This window comes from Boleophthalmus pectinirostris, unplaced genomic scaffold (genome assembly GCF_026225935.1).
Source record: "Boleophthalmus pectinirostris isolate CB_2022bp ecotype Guang Dong unplaced genomic scaffold, ASM2622593v1 HiC_scaffold_4, whole genome shotgun sequence".
Lineage (NCBI taxonomy): Eukaryota > Metazoa > Chordata > Actinopteri > Gobiiformes > Gobiidae > Boleophthalmus > Boleophthalmus pectinirostris.
Window position 1 is genome coordinate 9,171,254 of NW_026571353.1, and position 20,075 is coordinate 9,191,328.

The window sequence follows — 20,075 nt, forward strand, 5'->3', positions numbered from 1 at the left end:
TAAATTAAGAAAAACACACTTTTTCCATGTTGAATCCACTCAAACTACTATGTAAAATTAAGTCATTTTAACTTACCTAGATATTGTTTGTTGCAGTGTAGGAAAGCCAAAAAAGATGTACTTACCTGTTCCTGTTTTTTTTTTTTTACTAAGAAACAATATAATTTATTTAGAAGAATTTGTCCTGTAAACAAAAAAGTTCATCCAATATATTCCGAGGCACGTTTCAGTTGAGAGCTATCAGATTGCGGTTCCCTTTGGTTAAGAGGAGCTACAGCGTCCATGTTAAATGACTTTGGCTCATGTTGTACAGGAAGTCGACCATAAGAAGAATAGGAGTCAGAGGTTCGGGGGAGGGGGTTGGTTTTGGGGGGGGGCGGGGGGGAAAGAGGGGGCGGGGCAAAGGGTTAGGTCCCCACCTGGTCACACCTTGTTGCGATCTACTTGGGGGAAAACAGTGGTAAAACAAGGTAGAGCACATTTATGGATGCTTCGGACAGACATAAGTACATAAAGCATAGTATGTTTGTATCAACAACAGCACAGAGGTGTCTGAGGACTACGGCTAAAGCAGGTAGCTGATTGGAAAGCTATGTCCAAGTGTGATTGGTGATAAAACTCCTCAAATGTCTACAATCGAATCTACAATATCAGTTTATGTTTTGACAGCAATTTAAATTTAACAAAAAATACGAATTCATTATCAGCAGGCACGTTTACAACTCAATGGATGTATGGAAATATGATGTGATGATGTGTGAACGTGAATACTCGAATGAAATAAACACCAAAAAGTGAATATTTTGATGTGCTGGTTCTGCGAGCTAAAATACGATCGTCTTTGTGCCTCATGTCAAATCAAAAATTAACAAAAAACAAACAAAATAAACAAACAAAATTAAAACACTAAAACACATTAATAATTAGGGATGTAACAATAACCGAAATATCCTGATATCATATCGTCAAAATATCTCAATAATATCGTGGGCTGTCACTATATATTTAATAATTTCTTCAAGTTTCTTTGCTTAAATGCATTGTGATGGTGCAGCAATAGCTAAAAACAGAGAAAACTACATAGACCATGATCCTTTGCTTTGTTTCAGTCCAAGCTACATGATGAATTAACTGTTATCACGTTTACGTCACAAAACAAGAAGACGTTTGGAAACATGCGAATGGTGACTTCCTTTGGGCTCTGTTTGCGATAGCTGGCGATAGGTTTTCTTCATCTAAATGTCACTGTATTCTTTCTTTCCTTTTATAAATTGCCTTTTAATTTGTGTGTTATAATTTGTCTAACTAAAAATGTTCGTTATGTTCGGCAGATCAACAGTTACAACCGGTTGCCTGCGATTAGAGTCCTGTCCCCCATGGAAAACTTTGGCAGGTTGTGCTGAATCCATGGTTTTATCACATGCCCAGTGTCGGTAACTACACCAGAGTTCATCATCCACATGTTCCGTCCACACGTCTTCCAGTAAGCATGAATACAGCCTATGAAGCACCTTTAAATCTTAATTACTTGGATTATGACAGAAAAGTTACACATTCACAATTTTGTTTCTCCACAAAATACACAATAAATATCATAACATAAGATGCATATTGTGAAAATATAGTATCAAAATCTTTGGATATCGTTACATCCCTATTAGCATTAGCACGTAGTCGAACAGAATTTGGGTAGCTTTTGGACAAACGCCAGTATACGATGATGTTGATTCACTATGGGCTATAAACCAGTTTTAATTTCTGTAATACATAAAAACCTTGACACTTTTGGCACAGATGCGAAAGTACATAGTTAGCAGAAACCTTACATTGTGTGATTTATGGGAGAGAAAAGACCGCTATCCGTTTGCAATCTGAAAGTAATTGAATCTGCGTAAGCCACTAGTGCAGTTTACAGGGTCACGTCGGAGTGTGGCAAATTCGGGGCTGAGTAGCTAAAGGGTAAAAGTGACATTTTATATATATATTTTTACAGGAAAATCACGAAAAGGCTCATATTTCAAAACAGACCAAATAAATGAGACAATATTTCCAAGTAATGTTTCCCTCATTACAAACATATCCAGTGTTTTGTTTTTTCCTTCGCAAATGTTTAACACAAAACTCCTGCATATTTAGACTGTGTTCGTCTCTCAGATTGAAAACACTCTGCTCCACCATGTCATGTCATGTAGTAATACAGGAAGTGCTCCACTGTGTTTTTAAATGTCTATATTTTCTCTTTTTAATTGTTTTCTTTGTACAGTGTCTTTGAGTGTTTAGCTCTAAATAAAATGCATTATTATTATTTAACTCCATGCCCCTAATCATTTGGATTATTGCAGATCTGGAATTGCAAATCTCTACTGAACAAAAGGTTAAAGGAGCTGTTAACTTGAAAACTATTCGCTTCATGAGGTGATTCAAAAGGTGGAGTAGAGCATTTTGAGTTTTGGAAATGTAGACAGACTAATAAACCAAAATTACTTAAACATGTGTGAATGAAACACATGAATACACTGAAACAAGTGAAAATAAGCTACACCTATAGTGTTAAAAAAAACAAAACAAAAAAAACTTATACTGTATAGTCTGAAATTCATTTAATTTTCAAGTCACGTATAGGGTTCCATCTACATTCTGGATAAGGTTTAAAGTTTAAAATATATATATTTGTCATCTAAAGGAGGATGTTATTGCTTTGCTGGGAATGTTCTACAGTATGGCATTAAACTTATCTCTCTAGGGAGACAGCCCAGAATAGATATAGACAAGCTTAATGTAATACTGTAAAATTATAAACAAAGCAATAACATCTCCATGGAGACAAGCAGGCAGCGCATGCCCCACCTGAAAAGTTACACAGTCCACCTTTAACTCAACTGCACTTCTCACATACTGTACAATTAAAGCTTTCATTTGACATAAACATTTTACCTCAATTTAACTGAAAACATCACTTAAACCCTTGAGTTCTCAGCCCTTTAAAGGTTCACTATGGAACTTTTTGGTTGTTGGTCCCTCACCTGCTTGTTTCTATGGGTATATCATTGCTCTCTCACTGGAATGTTTCACAGTATGACATTAAACAGCTCTACCTTACAATTATTCAATTACAGGTGGTTTTATAACTCAAAAAACGGGGTTGCCTCTCTACAGATCTGACCTGTAATTTGGTCTGGTTTGGTTTCCATGATGGTAAAAAAGTTTAATAATACCAGGCTGTGAAACATTCCAGACAAAGCAACAACATACCCACGAAGAAAAGCATTTGACGGACGTTCCACCCTCCAGAAAAGTTAGACGATGCAGCTTTAAATGGCCCTGCAAAGCTCTCCACTTGAGTGACTGCAGATTCAGCGGGCTTGATGGAGGCTGTGTTATGGTCCACTGTCTTTGCCACGAGCAGTCAGTCCAAACAGATGGTTCAGAGGCATGCATGACCAGTGAGTGACAGCTGCAGGCTCCCAGCACTCTGTAGTATCTGCCAACATCTGACTCACATGAAGCTAATGGGAGAGTTACGATGCATGAAGAGTGTATATAGATGGGATTTTTTATTACTTATTTCCATTTTATTGTATTTTTACTTGTACGTATACATTTATATAACTATGCCTTATTTGATATCAGTCTCTTGATATTTTGGCGTCTTGTTCAGAATTTTAAAAAAGCACTACTCAAAGTATAAAATGTTTTAAAGAGCCCATATTTTGCTATTTTCTGATCTACATTATAACATTGTTTCCTCATCACAAAACATAGCTGGAGTTGTGTTTTGTTTCATTCACACATATTTAACACACAAAGCCTGCATATTTAGACTGAGTTCATCTCTAAAACAGAAAACACTCTGTTCCACCTTGTAATGTCATGTAGTACTACAGGAAGTGCTCCATTGTGTTTATAAATTTTATACACCTTCACTAGAATCATTTGGATCATTTCAGCCACAGGATCACCAGTCTCTACTGAACAAAAGGTAAAAGGTAGCTGTTAACTTAAACACTACCACTTCATGACACCACAAGGTGAAACAGAGCATTTGGAGATTTGGAAATGTAAGACTAATAACAAAGAATTACTCAAACATGTGTGAATGAAACAAAACACAGCTTCAGGTATATTTTTTGATGAGGTAACAACATTATAATATGACTTAAAGTTCACAAGAGTCCATTTTGTGTAATAGAGGACCTTTAAACGGTAATTTGTGTGTTCTCTGAGCTGTAGCCGGTGAGAGAGGGAGGTGCAGGTCTAGTATGGGTTAGATCATTGACATATAGATTGCAGTCCCCCTTAAGCATTGCTACATCACTTACTGCTAACATGATGAATTTAGTCCCAGTGTCTACACCTTCCCCCTGTATTTTCTTACAATGTCTACTACTATTTCTGGCTCATTTGCTGCTAAATGCTCCACTCTGTCTTCTGCTCCTAAGTGCATCGCTCACTCAGCAAATTTCCCCCCAGACAACATCTGCTCGCCAATGTCAAAATTTAGTCTTACAAATCTGGCGAGCTCAAGGCCAAAAACAGCTCACATTAACTACCGAAAAGTTTGTGATGAAAGCACCTTATTTCTGGCGTCTTTAACATATGGCTCATAGACCAAGGCTATTCATTAAGAATGTGATCGATTTTTGGAGGAGTTTAAATTCATTTCCAACACTACTGCTAGTTAGAATCTTAATTTTTAAAGGTGCAGTGTGTAACTTTTCTGGTGGAGAGTCCCTCATGAGCTTCTCTCCATGGAGATGCTGTGTGGAATGGTTCACATTATGGCATTTCACATATTTATTTCTACAGAGATAGCAGGTGACGCCATGGGGCCAAGTTGCATGTCAGATCTGTGGATAGACAAGACCTCTCACATTTTTTAACAAATATAAAATGGATATATTTAATGCCATATTGGAACATTCCAGACAAAGGAATCAACAGCATCTCCGTGCAGACCCTCCATAAGAAAAGTTACACAGTGCATCTTTAACGGTCCTGTACCTGATTTTTCAAAATGTGTCTTGCTCCAGTACAGATATATTGTATAAGCAGCTCTTAAATCAAAATAAGTCTGCTGTGTACTGTCAGCATCTAATTAGAAAACATTGTATTGGCCAAAAATCAGAAAGTGTGTAAGCACTTACTAGTTGCTTTTAGCTTTACTGTTAGAGTAGAACTTCTCACTGGTCTGGCCTGTGTCTTCCTCTGCCCTTTATTGGTCCATTGTATTTGTCTTTGTCAGTATCATGTCTGTTGTAGTTTCTATTTTTGGATTTTTAGATTTGGTTTCTTCTGGTTTTTGGTTTTGTTACATTAAACAACTGAAGCAGTCCTGCATTTTGGGTCCTCTGCTGTTTCTTCGTGACATCAAAATGAACTAGTTCTATCTATGACATTTTTTTAAAATCAAGTATAGAGCCTTTAAACTTAGAAAAGCAAAAAATTGATTTCATCTTTTTTCATTATAATATTTGTTTTTGGTGTTTATAACATAAATAAAAATATATACTGCAATGTCAGCTGAGGATATGATTATACTCGTATCGGAGTTTCAGTTTATTTCCAACACTAGTGCCATTCTAGAAGTTAAATAGTACTAACTCTAGGCCAAAAATAGAAAAAAGAAAAACTAAAGTTTTCTCATGAATTATTTATTGTTTTTTACTTTTTGGTTGGGGGTCGATCATCTGCTTGTTCCTATGGATATGTCATTGATTTGCCTGGAATGTTTCACAGTATGACATTAAACAGCTCTACCTTACATTTATTAAAAAACTGGTCTTTATAGCTCAAAAATACTAAGAAAAACAGGCATTCTGACTGTGAGCGGGGTTGCCTCTCCACAGATCTGACCTGTAACTTGGCCTGGTTTGGTCTCCATGAAGACAGAAAAGTTTAATGCCATACTCTAAAACATTCCAAACAAATCGATATCATCTCCATGGAGAAAAGTATTTGATAGACCCTCCACCAGAAAACGTACACAATGCGCCTTTAACTAAATATTTCACCTTTAATCTATAATTAATTGTAGGGTCTCATACCTTAGACTGGGGCACGTAATTATAACGCTATTAGCTTAGCAAGTTAATTGATTGATTTGAGACTATTCCAACATGGTTGACAGATACAGGCCATGCTGAGGAATGAATACGCTAGAAGAAGTGACACTGCGGTCAATGGGCGGTCATTAAAACCCCATAGCTAACAGTGTACATGTGGAACAGTCTGTTTAATGTGCATGCTAAGATCACATAGAAACCATCAATAGAAGCCCCCCTCCGCGATACTCTCAGGCAGCAACTAGCCTGTTACATTAGCGGGTCTCTGCTGAATTAATAATAGAGGATGAGGAATGAATGGCTGGATAGGTCCGTTGGCAAAGTGCTGATGGAAAAAGCTCACGTCAGAGGGATGAGGAGGAGAGAGTGTGTGTGGTGAGATAAAGAGAGATAGAGCCAGTCAGGCAAGTCTAGAAATGAACTACAAGACGGAGATGTGCCCGGAGACTGCAAAAAACATCCATCGTCACAAGCAATTTGACTTCATATACTGTAGGTCTTACTGTAAAGTGCTAGCAAGCTTTAAGTGACTGAATATTTATCTCTGTTCTTTGTGGTTAATTAGAAAATAATCTGTAATGTGTCTTTAGCTATAGCTGTGTGGAAACATTGTACGCCTTGTAGAAAGTGGTAATTTCGATAATGAATAGAGTTGTCTAACAGATACCAACTGATGCTAACATTTGTATTGATTAATATCAGTACTGAAAAGAAATCCCATAAATATGACAAAACAAAATTTGGAACTGGCATGAATAGTTTTAGAATTGTTTTTATCTAGGAAATGTGCTATATAAATACACTTGAATGGAACAGATCAGAACTGGTATAAGACATTATTATATTACAGAAACTATTATTATTTACTTTATTATTATTACAATCTGTTGTTCCATTGTGGTATGGAAATTTGTACCAAGCCTTTTATAGTATCAAAATCATACACTGTATAAAGAAGTGGACTAAGCGAGTGTGATTTATTTATACAGTCTATGATCAGAACTGAGTTTGAAATTTTAGAATTTTTAGAACAGTAATACTGACTAATATCATTATATCTATAGTATAATATTAAACAAATAGAGGGAAATGTGTTTTTACAGCATGTTGGATGTAGTTGGACAAAGGCTCTGTTGTTTACTTTTTATCATTTTGGATTACAACAAAGATTTTATATATTTATATGTATTTATGTTCAAAGCGAAACTCAGATTGGTTTAAGGTTTTAGGCAAGATGCCCTTCCTGCTACTACTGTCTTTATAGTGTATCTGGGACTGTGTTTTAGAAACCTATTTAATATACCGCAAGTACAGTTTCTGCACTTCTTTTTGTTGAGCCAATTTTCAGAGCCACACTACAGAGTTCACAAAAATAAATGAAAGTGAGGAAATAAATTAGGTGCATGTTCAGATATTACTTCTAATCTTTGTTAATATTTTTTTTCACTGAGACCTAAATCTGCCGCTGTACTCCTTTATCAAACACTATTTCCTAACCACAGGCCTGTTAACAGAATTTTGGGGGCTCAGGGCAAAAAGTCTCACATGGGCCCCCCTTCTAATATTATTCAATAGGAAGAGGGTGCAATTTGGACCCCGAAAACCCTGGGGTCCGGGACAACAGATCCCTTTGTCCCCCTCTGTCTACTGCCCTGCATAACCATACCACCTCTCTGGGCTTCCCATAATCATCAGTCCAGATAAGACCTCGTATATGAAGTGATTGCTTGGCATGACTTTTGCAGTTTGGTTAGTTGAGTATGTAGTGTACTATGGTGCATACAATAACATAGTAATGATAACACACACAGGCAGCATGAGAGAGGTAGAGGAGGCATTACCCCATGAAGCTCCTTTAAAACGATCCCGCCACAAAAACAGAAAGCTTAGGTCAATTCACACAATACAAGAAGACAACAAGGCTTGGTCATATACTCCCACTTCTACAGATACACGCTTGGGGGCTTGACAACAGATTTCAAGCTGTAAATTGATTACTTAAATGGACAGTCACTTTGCATCAATAATATTGGTGAGGTGGTAATTGATGACAAGAAGAGGGTGTACTTACGAAAATGCAAAAGCCACCAGCGCCCCACTGACCACTATGAAGTCCAGAATGTTCCACAGGTCTCGGAAGTAGGAGCCAGGATGGAGAAGCAAGCCCAAATCTACCATCTGAAAGGAACAAATGCAGGTAAACTGATGTGTAGTACTGGAATGAGATGAGAAGAAGAGCAAAATGTAAAATTTGCTCTCAAACAGATGAGTAGAAAACCAACACAAAACAAAACACAATGAAATCGTAGTTAGGATGTTGTGCTGGGAGAGAGGTCCCCTGGATTTCACCCCTCTATGAAGTTTATGTCTGTATATTCTGTACTTTGTGACTTGCTAAAGTAGCAGTTTAGCAATTACATGTATTTCATGTTATTGCAATTGGTAAATATATTACAGTATATTAAGGTTAAAGAAAAGGTACATGTTATTGTCCCTGTACAGAAATTTCCCCTTTGCATTTGTCCCATCCTTCAGTGAATCCATTGCACCTGTCACGACCTAGGACCCATCTTCAAACCCATCTTGCTCAGGGGTCAGGACTACCTAAGGTACACTTCAAAACTTTTTGGTTGGGGGGTTCATCATCTGCTTGTTTTTATGGAAATGTTACTGCTCTGCCTCGAATGTTCCTACTTTAAACAACTCTACTTTACATTTATTTAATTACAGGTGATTTTATTGCTCAAAAATGCCTTGAAAAACAGACATCCTGGCTGTGAGCGGGGTAGCCTCTCCACAGATCTGACCTGTAACTTGATCTGGTTTGGTCTCCATGAAGACAGAATGTTTTAATTCCATACTGTGAAACAATCCAGACAAAGCAATGGAGCAATCTCTGTGGAGAAAAGTATTTAACGGATCCTCCACCAGAAAAGTTACAAAATGCATCTTTAACTATAGAATTCTACAAGTTGTGTAAAAATTGAAGGTCGAAGTCTCACTTGCTGTGTGCTTGCTCGTTAAAGAGGCATTGTGTAACTTTTCTGTTGGAGGGTTTGTCAAATGCTTTGCTCCTTGGTCTGCTCTGTCTGGAATGTTTCACAGTATGGAATTAAACCTTTCTATCATCATGGAGACCAAACAGGTCAGATCTGTGTAGGGGCAACCCCGCTCACATTCAGAATGTCTGTTTTTCTAGGTATTTCTGAGCTATAAAACCACCTGTAATTTAATGAATGTAATGTCGAGCTGTTTAATTTCATAAAGTGGAAGATTCCAGGCAGAACAATGATATATCCACAGAAACAAGCAGGTGACAGATGCTCCACCAGAAAAATTACGCAATGCACCTTGACTGACAAGAAATGTCTTGCCAAATAAGAAGCAAAATACAAAGTCCAATTAAGATTAACATTCTGAAAATATAAGATGTGCAAACTGCAAAATGTAAATGAAGACCAGAGTGTGAATTTATTTTTAAGATGCTACACTTACCTTTATAACCATTTCAAAAGTGAAAACTCCAGTGAAGGCATAGTCCAGGTATTTTAACACCTGGAAAGATGAACAAAATGGTAAACACAAACCAAAAATAAGTCTGTTTTAGAAGTAAATGATTGTATACATGCAGAGTGTCTTACATTGTTCCGAGGTGCATTGGTCCACACTGGGTCCTCTGCAGCCAAAGCAATGCTGCTCATCGCGATCACTACTAAAATGGACATCTCGAAATATCGCAGAGTCACGATGTAATGACACAGCCTCCTCACACTATGAAAAAACACAGATAGAGACATTATTGATCTCGAGGTAAATTCAAGGTTTGATGCAGCAACATTTACACTATGTTGCTCTGTCGTATTTGTGCCTCAGTCAAAGGTCTCAGTGCAGTTTAAAAGTCCTTTACACAGAATTTAATTTTGTGAGCTTTAAGCCATGCTAGAATATTGTCACTTCATTAAAAACATACCCAAAGTTGTGTTTTGTCTCATTCACCCATGTTTGAGTAATCCTGGATTATGAGGCTGTCTGCATCCCCAAATATGCTCTGTTCCACCTTTTGATGTGATGTAGCAGTAATTTTCATATTAACATCTACCTTTTATCTTTAGTTCATTAGAGATTGGCAATTCCAACCCTGAAATTATCCAAATGATTCTAGTGCAAGGTGTTTGGAGTTTAAAAACACAAGGAAGCCTGTATTATTACATTGCAAGGTGGAACAGACTGTTTTCAGTTTGAAAGAAGAACTCAGCATAAATATGCAGGATTTGTGTGTTAAACATGTGTGAATGAAACAAAACACAACTCCAGGTATGCTTTTGATCATGATGAACAACATTATAACATAGATCAGAAAATAGCATAATATGGGTCCTTTAACAGGAGAACTGGTCAGGTAGCGTCAGCAGATCCTGTGTTACAGCAGTAGGAGGAGAAGAGCCAAAAGTTAACTTTTCTGTATTCAAAGTAGACCAGTAGATATTAAGACTGAATCCATTGTCATCACTGCTAGTACATTGATAAAAAAAAAAAAAGTCTACCATTTTGTTGCTGTTTTGTCAGCAGTTTCCCTTTTCATTCTGCAGACACACTATTGTATGCTGTATTGTATTTGTGTCTTGTATCTATTCAGAGATATGTCATCATAAGAAAACAACATCTTTTGAAACATTGCATCACGGCAGCAGGAGAGAAGATTTATGTGTGAATAAAACAGCCAAAAGTCTACTCACGGATTAGTCTGGCCAAAGATGAACATGGAGCTGTACGGCAGGATGGGTCTTGGTCCACTGGGATGGAGATCCTCCAAATTCTTCTCCGTCATGGGCATGGTCTCAGAGTCAATGCTGTTCACTGGATAAAGGATTGTATATTGTAAGACAGTCAAAGAGTGGCTGAAACAATGGTGTATATTGTTGCTTGAAAAGTTTAACTTTTAATAATAATATTAATGCCAATTCTGGACATAGTTTTCCATACAAAATTATTTTAGCTGACTGTGCTTGTTAGTATAATTTTCCAGTTTCAACCAATACATACAATATCTAGAACAAAGTGAAATGAAGATGTGAAATGTGTGGGTAACCTACTGTATATAAGTGTGTGCCTCTCACTCTGTATGATGGTGGTGTCGCCTGGTGGAGAGGTAATGGTTACAGGAGGGACAGGTCCAGTTCTCCTCACGTTCCTCTGGTTGTCTGAGTCCTCAGGTTGGTCTGTGGGCCATGACTCAGTGCCTTTCTGTGGGGAGATGGCCAGAGACTCCCCCTCTGAGTCACCAAACCTGAAATTATACCATTATACTCATAAGTGGCAATACAATGAAACAGTAACCCATTCTATGTGATTATAGGGGTCAAACTAGTGGCATTTTGAATTTGATATTACACGGTATTAGCCTGCTCCAGTCTTTCAAATGAGTTTGCTTTCCCAGTATCATTAACATTTAGTTATAGAAGCATTGCATGAAACCCAAATATTTATAATCATATTAGTTTGAATTATCAGATTAATTTTATTGATTCATAACTGTAAATGGAAGAGATATATGAAGAGCTTTTATTTATCACAAATGGGTTGGCTGGGCAACCTATGAACCTATGTAATGACAACCTATGAAAAGGTAACCGTTAGAAATTTAAGATGCTATGGGAAAACAAAATGTCACATTGGGAATATTGTTGCTAAATAAGAGTTGGCCAGGTAACCTATGAAAAGGTACATAGATAATAATAACTTGTGGAACAACTAAAGGTTATCTCATCTCCATGGAGACCCACAGATGGTGGACTCTGCATCAAAAAACTTACATAGTGCACCTTTAAGACTCAAATGAAAACTATTCTGGATTTAAGACATGTTTATAAAGTACATTGCTATCTACCTTTGACCGTGATGTTTCTCCCGATCATTAGCCTCCTCCCCCTCCATCGTGGACTGTCCCCTGCAGCCGTGGGTCCTGTGCCTCCTCCTCTCTCTCTCTCCGTTGGCCCCGCTCGAGCTCCTGTCTCCCTCTTTGCTCCGTCCATCCTTGTGCCTGGACCTCCTCTCCCCCCTGCCCCCCGTGCTCACCGTTCCATTCCCCTCCCTATTTTGCCTGTGCGAGTGATGGTGCCTGTGCTCTCGTTCACTGGTGACCCCCGCGCTGTCATCCACTGAGCTCTGGTGGTGATGCCTCTTGCCCCCCTCTCTGCTCCGGGACCTCTCATTTTTGCACTCTTTGCTCTTCCCATCTGGATCCTTGGAGCGACTATGATGTACATGGTGCCTACCCTCTTTCCCACTCTCACCATTTTCGTTATTTCTTCGATTTTTGTGTCTGTGATGTCTGCGGGTTTGGTGGCACGTGGGCACAGCGGGTTCAGCATTAGTCTCGGGGTCCTCTGGCGTGTTTTGGGCGGGGTTTACGTGGTCGGTTAGTATGGGACCGTCATGGGGCTCAACCACAAGAGGTCTGTCTCTGTGTGTTTTCATGTCCGGTCGGAGCGGGCAGATTCGGGGTAAGTCTTCGGGTTCTAGTTCGTCGTACAGGGCTTCGCAGCTGGCGCGGTTGTGGCGGCGCATCTGATTGGCTCTCTGCTCCCACACGGACATGGTCTTCATCGACTTGTGCTGCTCCTTACTAAGAGAGAGGAAGAGGTGAACAGGTCAACATCAGTACATACCTTATACAGTCTTATATGGAGATATTTGCATTGAAATAATTGCCAGTTGTCAGAGAAACAAACAAAACAAAAAAATCATTAAAACTGTACATGATTTGATGTCACCAGGTGAAATTTGCCAGTTTGATAAATACAGTTTCATAAATGTATTAGTTAAAAAAAATCTGTGAACTTCATCACCCCTTATACTAATACTTATTTCCAAAATTGCTTAAACTTGTACAGTACAGTATAAATTATGTAGAGTCTCCGTTAAATTAAATGTTAAATTAAATTGACTCTTGTGAGCTCATCAAAAACATACCCAGAGTTGTGTTTTGTTTCATTCACACATGTTTGAATAATCATTCATTAATTAGTCCAAACCTCAAAATGCTCTGTTCCACCTTGTGATGTCATGAAGCGGTAGTTTTCAACATCTAACGTTTTTTAAACCTTTTGTTCAGTAGAGATCAGGATTTTCAAGGCTGGAATTATTTAAATTACTTTAGTGAAGCTATATAAAGTTTAAAAAACACAGTGTAGCACTTCCTGCATTACAACACGGCATCACAAGGTGGAACAGAGTGTGTCCAGTTTGAGAAGAGCTCAGCCTCAATATGCAGGGTCTGTGTGTTAAACATGTATGAATGAAACAAAACACAGCTCTGGGTATGATTTTGATGAGGAAACATTATAACCTAGTTCTTAAAATATCGTAATATGGGCCCTTTAATCACAATAAAATAATACTATAAATTAACTTGCTTCTAACTAAGAGTTGCAGGCAGTGTACACTCTGGACTGTAGCCAGTTAACATAAAAACTGACTCCCTAAATCATTGACTAAAACACTATTGAATTGTTGACAGAATTTTGTACTCATCTAGATTACAAAATAACATGTACAGTAAGTTAAATTATGTGGACTTAAACAGAATCAAATCTGCACTTTCACCTTTAATTCAAGAGTCACTGCACTGTTGACAGCCCAAATGGACACTGCCAGATCTAGTTTCCCTTTAATGCTTTACGACTTTACACTGGCAACTTGCACATGAAACAGCAGTTTATTTTCTACACGGCGCCCCCTGGATGTTGAATGATTTACAGCATGACCGAGGTGCAATGGAGCTTTCAATGCAACCTCCCCTGCTGTTATAAATCAAGGTTGTCGGCCGTGAAAAGACACTTCTCCGTGGGTTATGCCTGAGCAGCGCCAAGCATGGCCGTGGAACCATGCTCTGACATACAAGAGCTCTCCATTGATTGCAATACAGCACTTTGAAATGATTGTACGCATGCACTTTGGATACTGTAACAACAAGGGAGAGGTTTAAATCAAATCAGGGCAAATACATCTGATATTGTATAGCACCAGAACAGAACACTACCTCAGGACAGTATTTGAAGGGAGCAGAAATATTAAAGGTGCACTGTGTAACTTTTTTTTGGTTTTTGGATTCATCACCTGTTTGTGTCTTTTTGGAGCTGTCATTGCTCTACCTGGAATTTTCCACAGTGTTACATTAAACAGCTCTACTTTACATTTGTTCAATTACAGGTGGTTTTGCAGCATAAAAATACCTAGAAAAAAATGTGTGCTGACTGAGCGGGGTGCCTCTAAACAGATCCGGCCTGTAACTTGGTCTGGTCACTGCACTGACCAGACCAAGAGAGTATGGCATTAAATCTTTCATGAAGATAGGAGGGTTTAACGCCACACTGTGAAGCATCCCAGACAAAGTAGTAACATCTCCAAGGAGAAAAGCATGTGACGGACCCTCCACCAGAAAAGTTACACAATGCACCTTTAAATAAGTCATTTTATCTAAGATTTACCAAGAGTAAAAGACACAGCTAACACAACATACTGCATGTGATCAAAAGTGGCTAACTCCAAAAATACTTATGTGAATGCTTTTTTATATTTTTGTTCACTTTGGCTTCATACATCCATGTATGACACTAGGGCTGCACAATATGAGAAAAAAGACAGCAATATTTGATGGATATTTTTTATATATATGATTATAGCAACATTTTTTATATACTTTTTGCCACAATACGTTCAGCTGATTTAAAATAAAAATTGGGTCAAAGTGAAACTTAACAAAGAAGATCTGGAATAAAATCAGCCTTTTTGCTCAGTTTACTTTCAAAAAAACAGTTAATTTCAATAAAATTGAGAATTTTGTCTTTTTTCATTTTTTTATTTCCTTGCGATATCGATTATTGCATCAGCCAATAATGCAATGCTGGTATTTTTGCAATATATTGTGAAGCCCTTATAGGACACCATTGGAAACTGGTGTAGGAATGGAAATTGCAAAGTAAGACATATTTTAGTTTGCCACTTTTGGGAACATCTATAAACAGGACTAAAAATGTCTTGTATATAGCCGAGACATATTTGTACTGCTATATTTCTGTATCTTGTTTTTACTTGTACATTTACATTTATACAGTTGTCTTATTTGACTCTAAACTCTTGCTATTTTTGCTACTTATTTTGAATGTATTATTACCTTTTATATTTTTACTCTTTGTTATTATAATATAGGGTTAGGGTTAGGGTTAGTTATATGTATGAGCTCCTGTGTAATTTCCTTTGTGGATCAATCAAGTTTGTATAAGTCTAAGTTAGATGTCAGATGTCAAGAATTTAAATGGACGTCAATACAACATCACAGGTAATGCTTACTTACCTTCCTACACAGCATATAAAAGATGTGTAATTGGGTGGAATACATATGACAGGACACACACATAATGACAAAAATGCCCATATATGGTCAGATAATATGGAAATGCACCACCCCTGGGTTGTATTGACTTGACCCTGCAGTGATAATGAGGCAGGTATAAACCGCCATGCTAACAGGCGGCTAGCTTTACCTCAGGTAGTGATGGACTGGGGTGCAGACATAACTCCTATTGACACACAGAAGAAGCAACAGACAGAGAGGAGAGACTTCAAGGGACAGGAACTTAACAGACAACAAGAACTTAGAGAAAAAAATACAGTATATAATAGACTACTAATTACATAACAATTAATACATATAATTTCGATTCAAACTATAAAAAGGCTGTTCATAATCAGGCTATATAAATATACCGAGTGTTAAAGGACAAATATTATGCATTAAAAGTGCAGTTGAGTACATTTGCTTAGGTATTTTTTCTTTTAGAACTTAAAATAATGGTTATTTTCAGACCATAGACAATTTGGTTCTGCGAAAATATTTGATTTATGGACTTAAAATAGCGCACAAATTTCCAGATGTTTACCAGTGACGTAACAATCCTGGGAAATTCAAAATAGCATGTTTTTTGAGTACTCAGAGGGAGCAGAATGGCTAATTAGTGTCAGTAAAGCAAAATACAACTCCATGTACTTTTTGAAGGAAGAACAATATTATAACATGGTTAAAGTCGCAAAAAAAAAAAAGTCAATTTTGTATAATATGTGTCCTTTAAACAACATTACATTTTGTATTTCAGCTTTTGTTACAGATTTTGGGGAAAAGTGATTATAGTGGTCTAGTCTAGTCTAGTCTATAAGTATAAAATAAGCTGTTGATCCAATACACAAAACAAGACATAGAACAAATACAAATGGAAGAGAATGTAATAGAGTAAATCGAAGGATGACGAAGTATGATGGTGATGGATGCACTGACAAAACCATACTTATGAATAATACAATGAATAATACAATGAATACACCACTGTCTGATGAGTGAGCACACACCGTAATCAAAGACAACAAGAATAACAGACAACAGGAAAATCAACCCAATCCAGTGCACTGTGCCTATGTGACATTTCTTAAAGCCATTTTAAAGTACAATTGCAGTAGTAAGTAAGTAGTCAAAATGTGTACGAAATCTACATATGAATCACTTGGATAATTTCTGGCCTGGAAGTGCCGATTTCTACTGAACTAAAAGTAAAAGGTAGCTGTTAAAAACACAACTCCAGGCTTGCGTTTGAGAAGGTAACAGCCTAATAACATGGCTGAAAGTTTAACTTGACAATTTCGCCGTAATAAAGAACCTTAAAAGGAGATATATCATGCAAAAAAGAATGAGCTTTCAACGTTATCATAATTTTCCATTGTCTTTACCAGTATTAAAATGTTTGTTTTCTTCTGCCCACTACCCTGCCCACAGCTCTATGCTTGGGATTCTTTGACTCTGGGTCTGACAAAAATGTTCAAGAAAATTACTTACTTAATCGTTTTTCAAAAACAGCATTACCTTAAATGAAAATCTGCTGCTTGTTATAATGAAATTACAATTGTCCAACATTATAGAATTATAGTCAGTGGATAATTGCTGGTGTCGATTTAAATAAAGTTATTAAAACTTAAAAAACGCTAATAAGTTCCACCGCACGGTTCAACTAGGTGCTTTGGAGCTGCAGAAATATCATATAGCTACAAATAACAGGATTGGGTTGAAACACATATGTACACATTGTAACCACAAACGACATGGTAATTTGATTCACACAAACAAATGCAGAATGGTCACCAGATAAATCAGAAATTAAAAAACAGATTTTAGAAAAGTACAGAATTGAAGTACAGAAGTAAGTACAGAAGGGAAAATGGCTGTATTTCAAAATTGTAGGTAGTAACTCACAGTGAGCTAACGCTGCAGAGGGATGAGCTGCTAGAGTGCGCGTTACCTCGACTGCGTGTTAGAAAACTGCACATGCACAAAACAAAAACGCATGAAGTCAGAGAAACTGCAGGACCATTTATATACGTATATTTTTTTAACACAATTTCTCTGCTTCATTGGGTCATATATAGCTGCCCATCACCATTCAGCGCAATGGGAGGTCAAAACTCAGGCTGAACTGTAGAGAGAAAGGCATAGAGATATATACAAATGCTTTGGAAACAGTATAGTAACAGTTATTTCAAATGGTTTTCTCTCCATAAACATAGAATGGATGTAAGATATGCGTTTTATGACTACAGCCCAAACCTGAGGAGGAAAGAGTGATACTGAAATCCAGAAACAAGCAGAATTTCAGTTTTCGCTCATGCAAAAACAAGATAAGGTGTAGACGTGGTTTAGTCTGTCAGGCAAACACAGCAAAGACTACTCTAAAACAAATTGTGTACATTATATTACAAACTACAGGACAAAGTTTGTGCAATAGACAACATTCAGGGTTATGGAATACACATGGGTCACAATACACAGGTCTAGCTACCCATTCTTCCCTTGATACTTGATAGAAACTTTTCAGTAAACACTATCTGCCTCCTTTTATTGTCTCCGTGAAGGTGTTATTGCTTTGGAATGTTCCACAGTCAAGCATTTCATTTATCTGTCTCTATGGAAAAAAGCAGCAAGTTAAAGAAAGTAGTGGCCCTGCTCAAATGCAATAAACATCCTGTCCGTGTAATGCCATACTGTGGAATATTCCAGGTGAACTATATAGCATCGCCATGGAGACAAGCAGGTAGCGGAATCCCATCACTATTACACTATCCCCATTTTAGTGCAGGCATACAATTGAAAACACTATTGACTAGCTTTTTTTATTTTTTTTATTTCTGAATCTTTGAAACAACAGATTTCCTAAAAATATAAATAATAATACATTTGAGCATAAATAAGTAAAAATAAAACTTATACACTAACATTATTACAGTGAATGCATTTACTTGTAGACAGCCTTTAATGCTATATAATTAAAGTAAGATAATTAAAGACACAGTGTTATAATTAAGGTTCAGTGACTTACGCAGTGATGGAGATGTTGGCGGCGGACATGGGGCTGACCTCCTTCACCTCTTTGGCTTTCTGCAGGGCCAGCTTCTTGTTGATGGCCTCCTCCTGCTCCTCTTCATCCTAGAAAATATAGTTAAAAACACACACACGAACACACACTTTTCGGGTTATAACAAGTAAAACAAGGCTAATTCTGACTTTTTGTGTAGTTTCTTTTCAGCAATTTAAATCTGAACTAGATACACCTGATTACGTTGTCCCCCCTTTCTTTTGTCTTTGTGGTATAATGTGTGACAATAGACTGTATAAAGAAGTGGACTAAGGGAGTGTGACGTCGCCCATAGGGTTCGGCTTAAGTCAAATGAAGCTCACGATGCTAGCAGTTTTGGAGCCAGGTCCATATTAAGAATAGGAATTTATTTAGGTACAAAATAGTGACATAAAAACACCAGGATCACATAGAGCGGGTTAATACGAACATTTTGCGACCAAAATGACGAAGCTCCCAGCAGCACTTACAGAGAGATTATGTAGTTAATTCCTGGAATTTATGACAGATGCCCATTCTGAGTTTTACATTTATCCAGGCTTGGGTCTCGTTGGCTTTGTGGTGCTGACCCATAGACTAACTGGACATAGCTAACCCACTAGTCAGCAGGTCCCAAATAGGAAGTGTTCATGGGGGCACTTCTGGCTCCATTGACTCCAATTCATTTTACATAGAAAAATTGTTACCCCTCTCTCTGTAACTGGAATACTGTGATGGAATTGGCTCCAAATTTGCCCCTGTAACTGTAAGCATCACAAGCTTCATTTCACTGGTGCTGAACGCTATGGGTGACATCACACTCCCTTAGTACTCTTCTTTATGGAGTCTCTGTGCTGACCACGCATGGGAATATGAATGTAATACAACAGCGTTATAATCATGAATTTTCGTGACTCCAACTTTTGAAAAGAAATGGCTCACACCAAGAACTTCACCTCATTGACCTTTACCAGCCCCTCTTACTTTCTCTTCGAATGCAGTTGTGTCTGGGACCAAGCACATCGTTTTTTTGTCAGTCCAACAGCATCAGTTTATTTGTAGTCTTTAGTTTATGCTTATTAATTGGTCTGGATTTTCCAATCCTTTTAAACTTAATTTCAACAAAATAAAGGTGTTTTCTTATATTTTTATTCAGCAAATATTAACTTTGGTGTGAATTAGAGAGGTTCTGGCCCTGTGTACAGCATTGTTGCTAGGTAACAGTTATAGTTATGGAATTCCCTAGTGCGATGCCATGATTTCCAAACAGGAAGAAAAATTTTAAACCTAAAAGACTTCCAAACTGGGAAAATAAAAGAAACATCTTTAGTAAAATCTTACTTATAATGGTCTAATTGTGTTTTAGTGAAATGAGTTGTCCAACCATAGTCTTAGGCACTTTAAAATTACAAGAATAAACTCTTAAATTGTGGTTCTGAATTGTGCCATTGGGATATGACTCCTCCGCGTAGTATATATTGATATAATTCAAGTTTATGACCCAGAACCACCCACATTTCCATGTAGCCAAGGACCTCAAACATTCAACCAACCATATAGAAACATTACAGCCTGAAAA

At 37.5% G+C, this 20,075-nt stretch overlaps 1 protein-coding gene across 1 annotated transcript in view; it reads right to left on the reverse strand.

Moving 5' to 3' along the window:
* Positions 1–20,075, reverse strand: part of cacna1ba (calcium channel, voltage-dependent, N type, alpha 1B subunit, a) — a 207,398-nt gene that overhangs the window by 58,116 nt on the left and 129,207 nt on the right. The window contains exons 18-27 of the mRNA XM_055161489.1: positions 18,482–18,588; positions 17,362–17,427; positions 11,950–12,687; positions 11,180–11,349; positions 10,799–10,919; positions 9,704–9,833; positions 9,558–9,617; positions 8,134–8,240; positions 7,904–7,915; positions 420–440 (exon numbers count right to left, since the gene is read on the reverse strand). Of these exons, the coding sequence (XP_055017464.1) occupies positions 420–440; positions 7,904–7,915; positions 8,134–8,240; positions 9,558–9,617; positions 9,704–9,833; positions 10,799–10,919; positions 11,180–11,349; positions 11,950–12,687; positions 17,362–17,427; positions 18,482–18,588 (1,532 nt within the window). The remainder of the gene's footprint in view (positions 1–419; positions 441–7,903; positions 7,916–8,133; positions 8,241–9,557; positions 9,618–9,703; positions 9,834–10,798; positions 10,920–11,179; positions 11,350–11,949; positions 12,688–17,361; positions 17,428–18,481; positions 18,589–20,075) is intronic.